This window comes from Physeter macrocephalus, chromosome 21 (assembly GCF_002837175.3).
Source record: "Physeter macrocephalus isolate SW-GA chromosome 21, ASM283717v5, whole genome shotgun sequence".
NCBI lineage: Eukaryota > Metazoa > Chordata > Mammalia > Artiodactyla > Physeteridae > Physeter > Physeter macrocephalus.
Genome location: NC_041234.1, coordinates 92,674,172 through 92,691,925, shown reverse-complemented (window position 1 = coordinate 92,691,925; position 17,754 = coordinate 92,674,172). Strand labels below are relative to the sequence as shown.

The following is a 17,754-nucleotide window of genomic DNA, read 5'->3' as shown; positions in this document are numbered from 1 at the left end:
CAAAGTGAATCAACTTTGCTACTCTAAGGATTCCTGAACGCTTTACTAATCCGATGATACATTACAGCCAAAACAAAACCTGCCTTGGCACTCGGTAACAATCCTCACTAGAGTTACTCCTTAGTGACCTTGCTGTAGACCTCAGGGTGGAAGTCTGCCTTTGAGTTTATTACGTTCTGACTTAAAGAGGCAGAATTTGACAAGTCACAAAAAATAAATTCAGTTTATTTTTTTAACAGGACAAGCTGGTATTTGGTTTGTGGTGTGAGGCCTCTGTAAAGTTCTGCCCCTTTATTTGTCTCTTTTGGAATACAAAAAAAGCCACTCAAAAGTGAAACTCTTGGAGCTGGTTACTCAGATTAAGGTATAAAAAAAAACCAGGGCAACCCACCACACTATACTGGGTAAAACCATTTTATTAACTGACCAAAGCACTTCATTTTGTTTTCTGATTTGAGGTAAAACCATTAAACACAGTTCACAAGAAAATACAACGACTATTCAACTACAAGAAACCTCACTAATTGTTCATATAATACTTTTACAAATTCATACAACTGTACAGTCTACTTAAGCTAAGTTTATTGTTAACCAAAAGACCAATATCAAAGACCAAGACACTTGACTACTACTCTTGCAGTGGCTATAGTTTTGTAACAACAGAAGAATAACTGTTACTTTATGAAGACACTTTAAAAACCACTTGGCTAGTGATGGATATACGGCTTCCTCATTCTTCAGGGGTGTGAAGGCTCTTAGGAGAGCAATCACCTGTTCCTGTTCTGCATGCCCCTCTCTCACGTCCAACCGTGTAAAATTAACCAGGAACGTGGGGATTGGGAAGATAGTCCTACAATCTTATTCATGTATTTTAGGTTTTTAGGCAAGCCAGCTGATGTTTTCCAAAGCTTGCTTTCGAATGTTCACATCCTGTTTTAATCCTCACTGTAGATTACTGTGTTAGTGAGGGCATCTGAGGGTCCCAAGGAGGACAAGGACAATGATGCAGACTGGAAACAAAGAAAACAGATTTCTTGCAGTTGAGCCCAGCTTTGAGATTTCATTTTGTTACTGGACACCTCTCTTTAATCAATACCAAAGCCTGTGGAACACTGCAGATTTGCTTTAGAGGTAGATAAAACAGAAATCATGCAGTTAAGTCAATTGAGAAGTAAGGGATTTGCTGTCTTCAGAGAACATCATGACTAAAAGTTGATCCTTTGTTCCTCGATGCTTGAAGGACTTCGCACGTTTAACATTTTTACCTGTTTGGGGCAAATACCCACGTCTTACCTGTCTCTCAGGACAAACAAATTCAAATGCAGCCTGTACTGACTACAGATGGAAGAAAAACAGTAATAACGTTTGTATTACAGCACTGCAGTTCACGTTCTGGATTTGTGACACACGAACATATCATGCATTCTAAGACAGAAGTTAGCTTTATCAGTGTCACTAGTGATGTTAATTTAAAAAACGTACAGCAAGTTCAAAACTTTTCTAAATATTGAAATCACCATGTTTTAAAGACAGACTGGAATGTTACAAATGATTCTGCAAAATACAAAAATAGATATGCGTCCACTGCAGGCTTTAATCGTTTTTCCGAGCACTCTCATCCTTTGGCTCCTCCTCATCTGAGTACACAGTGCGCTCCTCCCCCTCCTTCAGCAGCTTGCCCACGTGATGATACTTGACTGGAAGGAGAGAGGAAGACACAATGGTCACTCTCACGCTTTCGAGAAAATCATGACATTGCATTTGAAAGCACTGGTGAGAGGCCTACAAACGACAGAGCAGCATGTTGGGCTTCTTGAAGGTGGTTTATACCACAGTCCCAGCCAAGTCCCAGGGAGTCAGAGTTTTGTTCAGCAGACAGAAATATAGAACAGGTAGCGATGCCTGACAACGAGCGTGCAAGGTAATGTCAGAATGAGTTGTGTTTGTGCATAGGAGGTTTAGCAGAGCAAGGGCTTGTTATGAGTTAGGTGGAAGGGTTGCAGAACACTTTGTGGGAGAAGGATATGCTTTGGAAAATGTGTAGAAGGACTTGGGGAGGCGGGGGTTTCCAGAAAATGCAAATACCACACACAAAGGCCATGCAGGTGCGACCGAATGTATCTGGGGGAGCAATAAAGAGACCAAGTTGGCTGGAGTAGACTGGGAGTAGCGCTAGCCAAACAGGGTGGGGAGATCCTAAGACAGATGTGGAAAGCCAGCCTGAGAAGTCTGGACTTATCCCATAGGTGGCAGAGGGCGTTGAAAGTTTACGACAAAGGAATGACAGGGTAAAACAAGTGCTGTGGCCACAACGGTATCACTGTGTATAGAGGGCAGGGCAGATTACGGTTAGGAGAGCCCAGGAGCAGGGTGACCAGGAGGCCAGCGGGTGGATCCACATGCGGGGGAACGAGAGCCAGGAGGAGGGGGTGTCCGTGGGGGTGGGAAGGGAAGGATTATGAGACACGTAAAGGAAGCTGGAAACATGAGTTAATGAAGTGAAAACTGGAGATTCCGTGGACCGAAATGGGGACTCTGGAGAGGGAGCCACTCTGGAGGGGCACGTGACTGGAGACTGACAACAGGGACTGGAGAAGTGAAATTAGTATTGGCAAGAAGCAGGTCCCTGGAAACGTTTGAGAAGGAAGGTTCCGTGGAATCGTGGGGGTAGAAACCATACTGCAGGGAGCAAGGAGGGATGGAGCAATGGTTAGGGACAACCACGGATTACTAGATGGTTGTCTGACAGTGAAGGGAAGGAGTGATAATAGTCTAGTGGGTGAAGGGGAGAGCAGGAGACGGAATTCTCCCCCAACACGGGGCAACAGCTATACGTGGTTAAAGGGAAGTGGTAACAGAGGCCAGAGAGCACTGGAGATGTTGGAGAAAATAGATTTAAGAGGGCAACCAGAACGTAAGGGACCTGAGAAGGGACGGAGTCAGCAGACAACCACCATATTGCCTGTATTATTAGGGCCAAGCTAACGTAGGGTTAATCATCTCAATGTCAGAGGCCAAAAGAACTCCCCTTTCTAATTATCAGTAGGTATTGGAGGAGTAACCAATCTGTTTAACCAGGCAACCGGAGCTACTTTGGCGTGAAATAATCGGCAGGAACAATTGGAACTTCCCTATTTGAACATTTTATAAAAGTCCCTAAGATGCTTGGGACTGTGCAAGACAAATACAAGCCGGGTGGCGCCTCAGAAACCTGCCTTAAGGGGGATCCACACCAGCTCTGAGTGTAGCTGAAGTGTCACAACAGTATTTGGGGCTAGCCTTAGTTTAAGGGGTTGGGGGAACCACACTTTTTACCCCACTGATGAAGGCAAGCCCTAGAAAATAGAGCTTTGTAAGTTATGAATTACGACTCGTTGGTTTCATATAGAAGAATCTACTGTTACAAAGGCATCCTGAAGATGCAAAAAATGAGGGACTGTTAGATAGCTGAATTATGTTTTCCGAGTAAAAAGACTTGCCTCTGGACTTGAAAGCTATTAGTCTGCCTGGGATCCAAACTCTAAAGGTAGAGCCATACCTGGCTAATTATTAATCCAGAACTCTCTGAAGTCAGCATTGTTTTCAAAGAAAATGGTTGGATTTAGCCAAAAATGCCAATAATATTTAACAGATTATAGAGAATGGCAAATAGACAATGCCATTTACAATGAAAAATCCCCCTCAAGGAAATGGTCACTGTCTTTATATACTGTTTCAAAGCTGGGAAAGATTATTATTCAGATTCTTAGCAGTGAAATATTGCTAAAGTGATCATCAAACACTTGGGTTGGACAACAGTTCCCCAATGCTCAAAATATGAACTTAACCCCCGTCCTTACTTCCCCCCAAAGACCTCTCAGCCCATACCATAAGCCAGGAAACAAGTGTCTCCTTTTTGCTTTCTTCTTAAAAACGCAGACACCATTGTTGCTGGGCGGATCATAAGCATCATTTGTAGATGGGGCCTATAGTTAGGCTCCATTAGATTCAAAGAGAAGCTGTTTTGTAGAATACAAGTCTCTCATTCTTTAACAGAAATGTGGGCTGCTTTTAAACGGCAAGTTCTACAAGTGAGGGCTTATGAAAATCCCTCTTTCCGTAGCCAAGATGGCCACTCTCCTTTCCCCTGCACACCAAGCACCAAATCCTATTGTGAAATCTATGCAAACCTCTCAAAAATTTAAAAAACCGAAACCCAGGTTTCCACAGAGAACTAGCTAGAAATTGGTATGCAATCACGGCAAGTGACTCAGCACTGCTGCAATTACTTCAAGCCATGAACTTGATCCGTCCAAGATTCAGGAGCCTATCAAAATGCTTCCCAGTTGCAGCCTGCTTAGTAATAACTATTGTACTGCCGTGAATCCCATTAGTGGTAGAAATTTGATCCAGGCACAATTAAAAAACAAAAAAACAAAAAAACAACCGCTTACAAGTGAACTGAGAGTCCCAGTCATTCAGGGTCTCCTGCTGGGCAGGAGTGAGGTCAGAAAGGTCATCGTACTCGTCCTTCAGTGCTTCCTTATCCAGGCAAAATGTGGCAAGGCCCCTGGATGCGTCTCTTCCGGCAAAGACCCCGTATGGCCCCTCTTTAAAAACAAAACAAAACAAAACCAGTCGATTATTTATTAGGCAGTCAATTTCTCTGTGGTTCACACACAGAAAATGGCTTCCTTACCCATTAACATGGAGAGCCTGCTTTTTGAATATCAAATTCCATTTGGAAACCATAAGTGATGTTGATCCTTTGATCATTACCTAGTGGATACTGAAAGACCTGTTGTCATTAAACTTTTAAACAACAAAACTAAATCAAAATGCTATACATTAGCATTCATTTCTTGTGATTTTCAAACAGCTAATAAAAAAGCCATAAATGATTATCTCCTGGCGGGGGAAAGTGTTAGTAGGGAATGATCCAAGATAATAGTGAGGTCGTGGGTCAGAATTCAACTTCTGGACATTGAACCTGGAGCCTGGCTCTGTTCTAGGCACTTGGGCTGCATCAGTGAAAGTTACGGATTCTGAAGATAAGAAACACTAAAGTGTAAATGAAAACATCTTCTTATAAACATACTCTGATACGATTTAATGAGTCAAAAGCGTCTTACAGAGATCTTTGGTTGCAAGACTAGACCGTGTTAAACATTAACATGTGGTATCTGCAGGAGAAATCATTTTATGAATTATCAGTGGTTCAGAAATCTATCCACAGGTTACATAATCTTCAGTGTCAACAAAGAAGAGATGGCACGGGGCTCAGATCTGTCACCCTGTTTTGGGTGGGCTTGAAGACTGTGAAAATTCTATAAGATAGCTGAATGCTATTATACATAATATTATGCTCTTATATATGCTACTAAATTTTTGCCTAAGAGAGCAGTGAATTATTCTGTAGGTACTTAAAGTGGATGTTTAGACGTATTTAAATATTGCACAAGTAAATGAAGAGAAGCCAGTGTACTTTAAACAATGTGTTGTTTCCCCAAAGGTGGACTGAGTAGCAAGTCTGACATGAAAAAGTTTGTAGGTAACCACCATGCCAAGTATGAGAACAGATCAAGTTTCATTACGACCTGGCCACCTGAAACCTCAATCCACCAGGATTCTTTTATTTTTACAAATTAGACGAAATTTCTGATCAACTTTTAAATGCACATACGAGTCCAAAGAAAAATGGTTATTTTTAATCATCATTACATACTACCATTTCCACTAGAGAAGGTAAATAGGCCAAGTGTACGGGTTTGGACCTCACCATTTCAGAAATTATGGTCACAGAATACTTAAACAATCTGAGGGGAGTATTGAAAGTCTTTGGAGTATATATATATATATATATTATTCACCAGAATGCATAGTCACTAGAATATAAGCTCCAGGAGCAGATTTGTGCCTGTTTTGTTCACTGCTATATTCCCAGCACCCACAAAAGTGCCATGCATACAATAATATCATTAAAAATAATGAGTATTTTTTAGGAATCCTTTATAACATCAAGTATAATTTCCAAATGATGTTGTCACATATTCATGGCCTCACTGGACAATAGTGCAGGTAGAGACTGAGAGTTCTCACGATGGGCCATCCGTATCATTTTAAAGAGGGACAACTAAGGCCCAGAGAGAACAATGCTTCGCTCCAGGTCACACAGCTAGCTGGTCAGTGATCCAACCAGGCGGAGAACCCAGGTTGCCTGACTCCCAGTTTCGGGCTCCGTACACAGGCCTACATTCCTCTCAATGACTCTGCAAACTACAATCATATGATGATGCTCCAGGCACACGTTTCAATTGCTTTATGGTGTAGCTCGGTAAGAACAGATATTGACACGATTATGCTTATTGATAATGCCTTTAGGTATGCCACTGTAAGTGACAAATAATGTAGGTGTGGTTTTCAAATTATCTTGACCGTTACATGCCTACAGAAAGTAGGTCTTCTAAAGTCCTCCACGAGGAAAAACTGCTAAGTGGGAGAGTTCCTTAAGAACCTTAGCACATCTGATTTTGATGAGCTGGACTGGGAGAGTAAAACAGACCAGGAGCGGGGATGAAGGCAGGTCACTGCCTGCTATCCTCTTCCTCGTTTCCAGACCAGTGGTCATACTCCCTGAACCCCCTTATTTTTAGAGGCATCCATATTGGAGGAGCTAAAATCTCTTCTTCCTCCTCTGATCCAAACATTCTATAAAGCAGAACTTTCCAAACCTGGATTCTTCTCGAATTTGCCTGGGGGTGGGTGTGTTAAAATGCAGATTCCTCGATCTTCCCCCCCTCCCGCGGTTATGGAGATTAGGCCAGGAATCTGTATTGTACCTCAAGCGCATCAGGTGATTCTGATCCGCAGCCAAGCTTGGGAAAGCCTCATCTCCAAGGCCCCGTCAAGCCTGTCCCCCTCCAACAGCTCAGCAGTCACCCACCCCTCATTTCCCCTCTGGTTGGCTTTTCCTGAAATCCCCACACCCAGCGGCCGTCATAGCCCTACCCCTCTTGTTTCTCCGGATCCTCCCACTTCTCCCTCCCATCATTTTAATTTTTTTTTTTTTTTTTTTTTTTTGGGCTTCTAGTCCTTTCTCTCCTGCTACGGAGTATAATACTGTGTTACCTTCTCGTCTTGCCACATTCCTGTCGTCCGCTACATTCAGCCTTCCTCATCCAGCTCCCTTCCCCCATGGAGCCTCCCTTGTTCACCTCCCAGCTTTCCCCTTCTGCCACACACAGCACGCGCGCACACACATACCAAACACATGCCACACACATACCTGACACATGCCACATTCCTAGCGCACGCGCGCTCACGCACACACACACACACACACGACTGACAAGCCGCATACACTGAATACGCACACACACATCACTCACCGCCACGCACAATGCTCCTACCTGCTGCTAATCCCATCTCCGATTCCCTTCTCCCAGACCCTCACATTCCACCATGGCTACTCCTGGCGTCATCGGCCTTCGCGTCCCCTCCAAGGCTGGACCTCCCTACCTCCTCCCGCCCTCCCCCCCATCAGGTTTCCCTCGAGACACCCTCACTTCCTTTCTCCAGCCGGACACCATCCCCTCCTTCCAGGAACCCTCAAACCCGATACCTTCGAAACCCCCCAACACTGCGCTCTGCTGTGCCACCACCCCCAGCCCCCGCCTTCCAGCCTCGCGACCTCACCCACCCGCCCCCGGCTTGAGCGCTTCAGCCGTCTTCCTCCAGCCCACGCCGGGGCTGGCGGCGCGGACCGGGAATTCTGCGTCCCCCACGGGCCCGCAGCCCTTCTAGGACGCCTCTTGCCCCCTGCCCGCCCGGGGAGCCGCCCTGCCCCGCCCTCCCCGGCTTGCCGCCATTCCGCCCCCACCTCCCCGGGGCGCCCCGCTCCCCCTCGCCTCTCCGGGACCCAGCCCCGTGCCGGGGCCCCTTCTTTTGTCTTTGGGGCCCCCGGCCGGCCGCCGTACCAGGCCCGTAGAACTTGCGGCCTTTGGTCACGTCGAACACCTTGCCGTTGATGGCCATGAGTATACGCGGGTCCTGGACGCCGTCGAAGCGCCGCAGCTCGGCAGGGGTGAAGTCGCGCCGCTTAAGGCGGGGCAGCGGGGGCGGCTCGTCGTCGTCGCTGTCGCTGGCCGTCGGCTGGTCCCCGCGCACGATCTTGTAAAGCAGGAAGATGCAGAGGCCGAGCAGCAGCAGGTTGAGCGGCGACGTGAAAATCTCGTGCAGCAGCCCGCCGCCCTCTAGCTCGCTCGGGTCGGCGCCGGTCGCCGCCCCATCGCCTTTGGTCACGTCGAACACCTTGCCGTTGATGGCCATGAGTATACGCGGGTCCTGGACGCCATCGAAGCGCCGCAGCTCGGCAGGGGTGAAGTCGCGCCGCTGAAGGCGGGGCAGCGGGGGCGGCTCGTCGTCGTCGCTGTCGCTGGCCGTCGGCTGGTCCCCGCGCACGATCTTGTAAAGCAGGAAGATGCAGAGGCCGAGCAGCAGCAGGTTGAGCGGCGACGTGAAAATCTCGTGCAGCAGCCCGCCGCCCTCTAGCTCGCTCGGGTCGGCGCCGGTCGCCGCCACATCCTCGGCAGCCATGATCGCTAGAGCAAAGGTTGGGCCGGGATAGGGAGGGCTCCGGAACTGGCTTTCTCCTCCCTCTCCGCGAGCTAGTGGCGCGCAGGGCCCGGCGGACAAGGACTAGCCAGCGGAGGAGGCGGAGCCAGGCGGTGGCGGGGCCGGATGGGCGGAGCCTCTCAGCCCCGCCTACCCGCGGCCTCCGAAGCTCCGGGCGCTGCTCAGTCGGGCCCCGCCTAGCTCAGGCCCCCCACCTTGCCTCGGGATGGTGGCTCCCCTCCCCCAGCCGGATCCTGTCTACCCCGCCGCCGAGATTTGCGGAACACACCCCTCAGCAATACCTGCGAGGCCTGGCCCTAGCCTCACGCCATCCCCACGCCATCCTCTAGCTAACCGCGACGCAGCACGCTGCCCTCCTCCGCACCCCCAGTTGCTCGTCGCACACCGACCCGCTCGGCCTTGCCAGGTTCTGTGTGAGGCCCCGTCCGCCACCTGATGCGAGCCAAACACTCCGACTCCATTTCCCCTGCTTTAAGCTTCTCCCCGCCTTCCGATCCGAAGACTCATCTTTCCCCGGCCAACCCTCGGGACCACGAGGCTCTCTTAGGAGACGGGAAACTCACTCCTCAGCTCCTTTCCCACCCTAGAGACCCAGACTACCCATTTTCATCTTGGGAATCCCCATTCGCTGCCCTTGACGACCTTTCTCCAATCCTCCCCCTACCAGATGCTGTGGGGCAGACACCCCCGGGATAGCTAAAGTCAGTGCACAGGCCTCATCTGACAGCTCTCCCAAAATCTGGGGAAACAGATCGGATCGTCCGATTTGCTTTGGGTTCGTTTCTGGAACACTAATCCTTTTGCAGTCACTGATTTGCTCAATCTCCTTGCAATCACTGATTTGCTCTTGCATCAGCAAGCAACATTCTGTTGCGTTTTTTTGTTTGTTTGTTTTTGTTTGTTTTGCTTAGAATAATGACCAAAATTTCTTTGTTTGGCAGCGTTCTTCTATTTGAAGTCGGTCGAGCTATCCTTGGCAGTCACAATAGCCCTGTGCTGGAGCCCAGAGGAAGGTGGGAGTTTGGAAGGATCCTAGGTTTGGTCCCTTCGTTTCCTCGGTATTTCATCCGTCCTTTGATGTGCTAACCGGCTGCACAGGAGCGGCCTTACGGAGGAAGCAGAGTCTATACCCTTCAGAGTCCTAATTTGGCCGCCCTCTTTATGGTGGCAGGGGGAGGGGAGCGGAAGCAAGGATAGAGAGAAGGGGGAAAAATAATTAAAACCAAGCCATGTACACATCTGCAGCCCAGAGCAGTACTTTTCCACCAAGATTTCTTGCACAAAATTTACTCCCCCTCCCAACAGGCAGGAGACTGGAGAGAATTGGCTTCTTACCTCAGAACTTGAAAAATTTCTGGCACAAACTGCTTCCATCCCTGCCCCCACCCCATCTTCTTAAATTGTTTAAAAAGTGCATATGAACTGAACAATCTTTAAATCGGGCCCACACACCTTTATTCACAGATCTAAATTTAGGATTAGCTGAAATGGCCTTTCCAGATCTTTTGTCAAACCTCTTCAATTTAACCAAGGGGAAACAGGCTGAAACTGGGGGCACTCGGCTGTAGTTAGAACCTAATTATCTTAAAAAAAAAAACTGTGTACGGCCAAGACATTTAAAAAACCAAAAAACTTATGAGAAATATTTACATTTGCAGCAAATATGACAAAGCGTTAATATCTTTTAAGAGCTCATTTCGATTGACAAGAAAAACCTAAGAGTCTAGTCAATGAATGGGCAAAAATCGAAATAGGGAGTTCACGGAAGAAGGGATACCAATGGTGAATAAGCATATGAGAAATGTTCAGTCTCAATAGCAATGAAAAATGGAGATGACACTGTCACCTACCACTTTCCTATAGAAAGGATAAAAGACACACAAAAAAAGGTCGGGGTGATATACAATGCTGGCCAGAGAGCTGTGCGCTAGACTCTTGTACACTGTGGGGGGAGTAGAAATTGGTATAACCTTTTGTTATCCATAAAAATATTTTCAATCCACTGATCCCACTTCTGGAAATCTACTCTTTTGTTCGGTAATTCCACCGCTAGGAATCTATCCCAAGGAATCATTTAGAAATGCAAATGAAGATTTCATTACTAAGATGCTCATCAAAGAATCATTTGTAATATGGAAATACTGAAAACAACCTAAATGTTCAACTTTAGCTGACTAATCCACTTGGATTGTGACAAAACCATAAAATGGTGTATCATGCAGCCATCCAAATATTATCATGACACAGGAAAATGCTTGTGTTTTAATCTTAAGAGAGAAAAACAGGATACAAAACTATACACAGCATGAACTCAACTATGTAAAAAAAACATGCATAAGAGGAAGCCCGAAAGGAAACATGCTCAAATGTTAACTGTTGTGATTGTTAGCTTCTTTATATTAGTCTACATTTTCCAGAATGAGCACATGTCCCTTTTAGCCTCAGGGGGAAAAATGGTTTATTATTTCTTCTCTGAAAAAATGTAGAATGTATTATAATACATGTTCACTGCAACAAACCTAAACAGTATGTAAGCGTATAAAGTAAAAAATGAAACTCGTTTCTTCCCCTCCCAGCTCCCCAAACAATCTTTAAATCCGGCCCACACATTAGCAGTTTGGTCTATATGCCTGCAGACATATGAGACACACACACACAGATTTTGTTTTACAAAACTACGGACATTTTTAAAATAATAAATGATCCTTCAGGGGTTTTTTTCCTGACAAACAGAGATACGAAGTAAAAAATAAGAACAAGCCATTAGCTCCCACCCAGATAAACCATGTTGGACAGTTTTAAAAGTCACATTTGTTTGTTATAAAATTCAAACTATGGAAAGATACAAAAGGTAAATTAAATCCCCTTTTCTCACCCCTGGTTCTCTCTCCTCAAAGGTAACCGCTATTAAAAGTGGGGAAAATGTCAGACAGAGAAAGACAAATACTGTGTGATATCACTGATATGTGGAATCTGAAAAAAAAAATAACAAAACAAAACTAAACTAAACGTAAAAAAACAGATTGTGGAATGATGGTTACCAGGGGCTGGGGGTGGGGGAACAGGAGAGGTGTTTAAGGACACATATGTGCAACTAGTAGATAAATAAGTCCTGGAGATCTGATATGCAGTACAGTGATCGTAGACAAAAAAATCATATTATAAACGTTAAAGGTGCTAAGAGACTAGATCTTAATTGTTCCCACCACTAGAAGAAATGAGAATTATGTGAGGTGACAGAGGTTTTAGCTGACACGACAGTGGCAATCTATAACAATATGAATGTAACAGATCCATATGTCACACACCTTAAACTTACACAATGTTATATGTCACTTATATCTCAATAAAAAGCAGGGGGAAAGGTTTTCATGGAGGGCTAGGGGGCTTAAAAATGTTCACTTATCACAGTCCAGTGCCCTTCCTGCTAGACCTCTGTAGCGGGGTACACCCTCGGAGGGTTAATGGATTAAAGTCCTACTTCATACAGAGGTTAGAAAATTTGTGCCATTGAAAACCTCAAGAAGTGATACAGCTTGGGAATATAAATGCCTTCAAAGCAGATGTGATGTTCAATAAAGCGGGCTATTAGGTGAACACTGGGATGTTGAGGTTGTTGAAGGCAAGCCTCCTGCCATTCCAGCTCATGTCACGGCACTCAGTGGGAAGGTCTCGTCCAGAGTGGCAATTCTCAAGTTCTCTGGAAATAAGCCAGCTGCTCCTGACTAAAAAGCCCTCTCCAGAACATGAGAGTCGCGTTATATATATTCTTTTCTTCAAATCAGTGTCTAAAGCCTATGTATTTGACCTGAGGACTACTTATTTCCCAAGATATATGTTAAGTCTTTTAATGTTCCCAAACTTCTTGCCTCCTTTAAATTATTTTCAAACGTTTTAAAGAACTCTTAAAGAAAAATAGGCCAATTGGCTGATTAGCTAGAAAAGGTGTGGGAAGGAATTCAACCTCACTCATAATCAAATAAATCCAAAGGAACGTAATAGCAACATATCATTTTTCATCATTCAAATTATTGGAGCATTCTTTTCTACCGTTTGTTGCTTGAAGCTTAAGAACTTGGTGTTGGCAAGCACTCTGACACAATGCTGGCTAGAGTGAAATTGCTAGGATGAAAGAGTCATCTTGTTCACCAGTGTATTTCCTGTCTGCCATGTAGCAGGTGATCAATAAATATTTGTTGAATTAGATTGTATTGTAATAAAATAGGTAACTAATGAGAACCTACTGCGTAGCACAGGGGCCTCTACTTGGTGTTCTGTGGTGACCTAAAGGGGAAGGAAATCCAAAAAGGAGGGGATACATGTATGCGTATGACTGATTCACTTTGCTGTACGGCAGGAACTAACACAGCAGTGTAGAGCAACTATACTCCAATTAAAAAAACTGATTTTAAAGATCAAAAATATAAATTACATTGTAAGTGGATGCAGACTTTCTAGAAAGCAGTCTTGGCAATAGGCAACAAGAGCCTCAAAGTATTTGTACCCTGTGACCAAAGAATTTATCTTCTAGAAATTTTTCCTAGGGAAGTACTCAGAGATATGAGTAGTGATTTGTACAGAAAAATCACAAAGCCCGATATATGGTAGCAAAGAACTGGAAACCATGTTAAGTATCCAGAGATGCTCTCCATCTCACTCAGAATAAAAGCCCAAAGTTCTTACAGCCGCCTAAAGGCCCTACAGGGTTTGCACCGCCCCACCCTGCCTTTACCTTTAAGACTTTAGGACCTCATTCCCACTTCCTTCCCTGGTCACTGTGCTCCAGCCACAGTGGCCACCTCGCTGGCCCTTGAACAATCAGGCATATTCCAATTCCTCCGTACTTATGATTCCTTTCGCTGGACTGTTCTTCCCCAGATAGCCTCATGGATCATTCCCTCACTGCTTTCAAATCGCAAAACACCCTCCCCCGACTCTGCTTCCTTCCTTCTCAAATTTGTTTTTCTCCATCGCAGTATCATTTACTCACTTTTTTGGTTATCTCCTCCAACGTGACTGTGAGTTATATGAGAACAGAAGTTTTGTTTATTTCCTTCGCTGCTGTATCCCCTGTGCTTAGACTAGTGGCTGGCATATAGTAGGAGCTCAATAAATATTTGTGGACTTGATTTGTTTTTTTAAAATTTCTTTTCATTGAAGTATAGTTGATTTACAATGTTGTGCTAATTCCTGCTGTACAGCAAAATGGCTCAGTTATACACATATATACATTATTTTAAAATATTCTTTTCCATTATGGTTTATCCCAGGATATTGAATATGTTTCCCTGTGCTATACAGTAGGACCTCGTTGCTTATCCATTTTAAATGCAATAGTTTGCATCTACTAGCCCCAAACTCTCAGTCCATCCCTTTCCCTCCTCCCTCCCCCTTGGCAACTACAAGTCTGTTCTGTATGTCTGTGAGTCTGTTTCTGTTTTATAGATAGGTTCATTTGTGTCATATTTTAGATTCCACATATGAGTGATATCATATGGCATTTGTCTTTCTCTTTGACTTATTTCACTTAGCATGATAATCTCTAGTTGCATCCCTGTTGCTGCAAATGGCATTATTTTGTCCTTTTTTATGGCTGAGTAGTATTCCATTGTATATATGTACCACATCTTCTTTATCCATTCATCTGTCAGTGGACATTTAGGGTGTTTCCATGTCTTGGCTATTGTGAATAGTGCTGCTATGAACATAGGGGTGCATGTATCTTTTTGAATTATAGTTTTGTCCAGGTATATGCCAGGAGTGGGATTGCTGGATCGTATTGTAGCTTTATTTTTAGTTTTCTGAGGAACCTCCATACTGTTTTCCATAGTGGCTGCACCAACGTACATTCCCACCAACAGTGTAGGAGGGTTCCCTTTTCTTTTGTGGACTTGATTTGAATGTGGCAACCCATTATGTTAAATATACATGTACAGAAAAAAATATGAAGGAAATACACATAAAAGTTAATAACAGTTATCTCTGGGTTGTGATATTATGGGTAATTTTTGCTTACTTTTTTATATAGTGAGCATAAATTTCTTTTATTATTATAAAAAGCAATACAAAGTTCAAACTTTTAAGGGATAAATACAAAATTCCAAATCAACTATACATCAATAAAATTTTAAAAAATTCCAAAGTTGCCAACTATGTCTTAAGTAATAGGAGTATGTGGATGCCACACTTTCAATTTCAGAGACTAGAGTAGGCAGCACTTGGTGCTGAGATTCTAAAGAGACCCAAAAGGGGTCTGCCCGTCACATCCTCTTGACCATCCTCTCTTGAACTCCTATTTCATGTTAGGCTCTGTGGTAGGTGCTGGGGATTCAAAGTCTTTGCCCCCAAGGAAGGAGCTCACTGTCTAGTAAGGGGAGACAGACAGCCAAAGTGTTATAGATGCTGTGATCGTGGTCTACACACGGTAAGAGGGAGGTAGGCAAAGGAGGGATGGGAGGTCTGATCCAGGAAGGTTTTGTACAAGAGGTGACATTTGAGCTGAGTCTTGAAAATGTTCGCCAGATGGACAAGGAAATTGAATGAGTTTTCTAGGGAAACCAGTGGTTCTCAAGGTTCGGTGAGGATCGGAATAATCTGGAGAGGGGAGAAGGTACTTATAAAATGTCTGTTCCTAGGATCAGCCCTCAAAGATTCTGATCCAGTAGGTCTAAAGTAAAGTCTGAGAGTCTGCATCTTTAGTAATAGCTAACATTACTTGGGCACTTATTTGAGCACTTATTATGTGCCGGGCAATGTTCTAAACCCTTTGTATGGAATAACACTTGTGCTCCTTTTTTTATTGAAATATATTTGACTTATAACCTCGTGTAAATGTAAGGTATACAGCAACGTTAATTTGATACATTTATATATTGTGATATATTTGCCATTGTAGCAATAATTAGCACCTCTATCTCGTTGCCTACTTATCATTTCTTTTTAGTGGTTGGATAACTCTTGGGCTTTGTATAAAACACTCTGAGGCAGATGGCGTGTGGGGCACTCCCTGCGGGAGTGACTGAGGCTGTATTGTGACCTCACCTCAGCTCAACTTCTCCCTCCGCCTGATCCTGCTTCTTGGCCTGACCATTCAGGCACAGAACCCAAGAACACTCAGCAATAAATTTCCTTTGCACTAACCTCCATCACGGAGCCTGTTTTCCCAGGGACCCCAACTTGAGACTCTAACCTTCCATGATCTGGCCTCAGCCTACCTATCTCCTGCTTTATGTCTTTCTACTTCCTCCTTACCCTCAACACTCCAACTTTACTGAAGCTAGGAGTGACGTGGCCAACATCGCAGCTAACATGTGCATTTATTATTTTTTTGTAAAAGAAACTGCTTTTTATTTATTTATTAATTTATTTATTTTTGGCTGTGTGGGGTCTTCGTTTCTGTGCGAGGGCTTTCTCTGGTTGCGGCAAGTGGGGGCCACTCTTCATCGCGGTGCGCGGGCCTTTCACCGTCGCGGCCTCTCTTGTTGCGGGGCACAGGCTCCAGACGCGCAGGCTCAGTAGTGGTTGTGGCTCGCGGGCCTAGTTGCCCCGCCGCATGTGGGATCTTCCCAGACCAGGGCTCGAACCCGTGTCCCCTGCATTGGCAGGCAGATTCTCAACCACTGCACCACCAGGGAAGCCCTGTATTTTTAATCTTAATTTTCCTAGTGTCTTTAGGTTCTACTATCATTCTCTTTTTTATAGATGAGGAAACCGATATACATAGAGGTGAAGTTACTTGCCCAAAGTCACGCAGTTAGTTAAGAGGCAGAGCTGGGATTTAAACCCACAAGTCTGGCCCAGGCTTTCCATGAGATCATTTCACTTTTTAGAAATATCACACCGGTAGGACAATTGAGGATGCACTGGAGGGGCGAATGCTAGAGCAGGGACACCAGTGAGGGGCCTAGCCGCAGGAGAGCGCGAGGGCATCAGTCGAGGCTGTGACAGTGTGGACACACATGCAGGGATGAATAGGATGGATGTTAAGGAGTTGGATGGGACAGAGCTTAGGATTCCTCCTCTACTTCTCCTACTCTCTCGACATCCAGTTTATGTCCCCAACCCTTGGTTGGGTGTGTGGACAGAGCTCTGTCATCCACCAAGAGGAGGTGTGCGGGGGGGAGAGCAAACTCGCAGAAAGGACCTTGTCTTCAGATGGGGGCTGTGTCTTAAAGTGTGGTTCATGGACCAGCAGCGTTGGCTGGGAGCTTGTTAGAAATGCACGATCTTGGGCAGTGTCCCAGACCCACCGAATCAGAATCTCCATTTTAACAAGACCCCGCATGAGTCACCTGCACATTAATGTTTGAAAAGCACCGGCAGATATATTTAAAATAGATAACCAACAAGGACCTACTGTATAGCACAGGGAATGCTGCTCAGTATTCTGTAATAACCTAAATGGGAAAAGAATTTGAAAAAGAATAGATACATGTATATGTATAAGTGAATCACCTTGCTGTACACCTGAAACGAACACAACATTGTTAATCAACTATGCTCCAATATAAAATTTAAAATTTTTAAAAAATACAAAAAAGAGAAAAGCACAGGCAGAAGGAACATGCTGGAGAGATCCAGTAATGTAGCCAGTGGAGTACTGGGGCTTGGAGCTCAGGCTAGGGGTCTGGACTGGAGAGATAAAGGCAGGAGGGATCAGGCTGCGAGTGGGAGTTGACATAAATCGCTGGCGTTGAATCGGATCACCAGGGAGAACATAGGGCAGAGGTGCTGCCAAGGTTCAATGCACAGTGTGCTAACCCAAGGCTGAAAAATTGCTGGCCCTGTGACAAGAACTGGCTCCAATCCATGCTTATTTGACCCTCTCATTTCTGTTACTTAAAAAAATATTAGATGTAAACACTTAACCAAAAGATTTTTACATAAAACCGGTATTTCTGACTTCTCTTAAAAAGTTGGACGATCTGGAGATTCCTTAAAAAACTGAAAATAGAACTACCATACGACCCAGCAATCCCGCTACTGGGCCTATACCCTGAGAAAACCATAATTCAAAAAGAGTCGTGGACCACAATGTTCACTGCAGCTCTATTTACAGTAGCCGGGACATGGAAGCAACCTAAGTGTCCATGGACAGATGAATGGATAAAGAAGATGTGGCACGTATATACAATGGAATAT

The 17,754-nt window shown here is 44.8% G+C and overlaps 1 protein-coding gene across 1 annotated transcript; it reads right to left on the bottom strand.

The window, feature by feature from the left end:
- Positions 1-398: 398 nt before the first annotated feature.
- On the bottom strand, positions 399-8,668 carry PGRMC1 (progesterone receptor membrane component 1). The gene is made up of 3 exons (XM_055081601.1): positions 7,956-8,668; positions 4,434-4,589; positions 399-1,697 (listed from the first exon to the last, which is right to left on the bottom strand). The coding sequence occupies exons 1-3, from the start codon at positions 8,572-8,574 to the stop codon at positions 1,594-1,596; spliced, it is 879 nt and encodes a 292-aa protein (XP_054937576.1). The 5' UTR covers positions 8,575-8,668; the 3' UTR covers positions 399-1,593.
- Between the last annotated feature and the right edge of the window lie 9,086 nt (positions 8,669-17,754).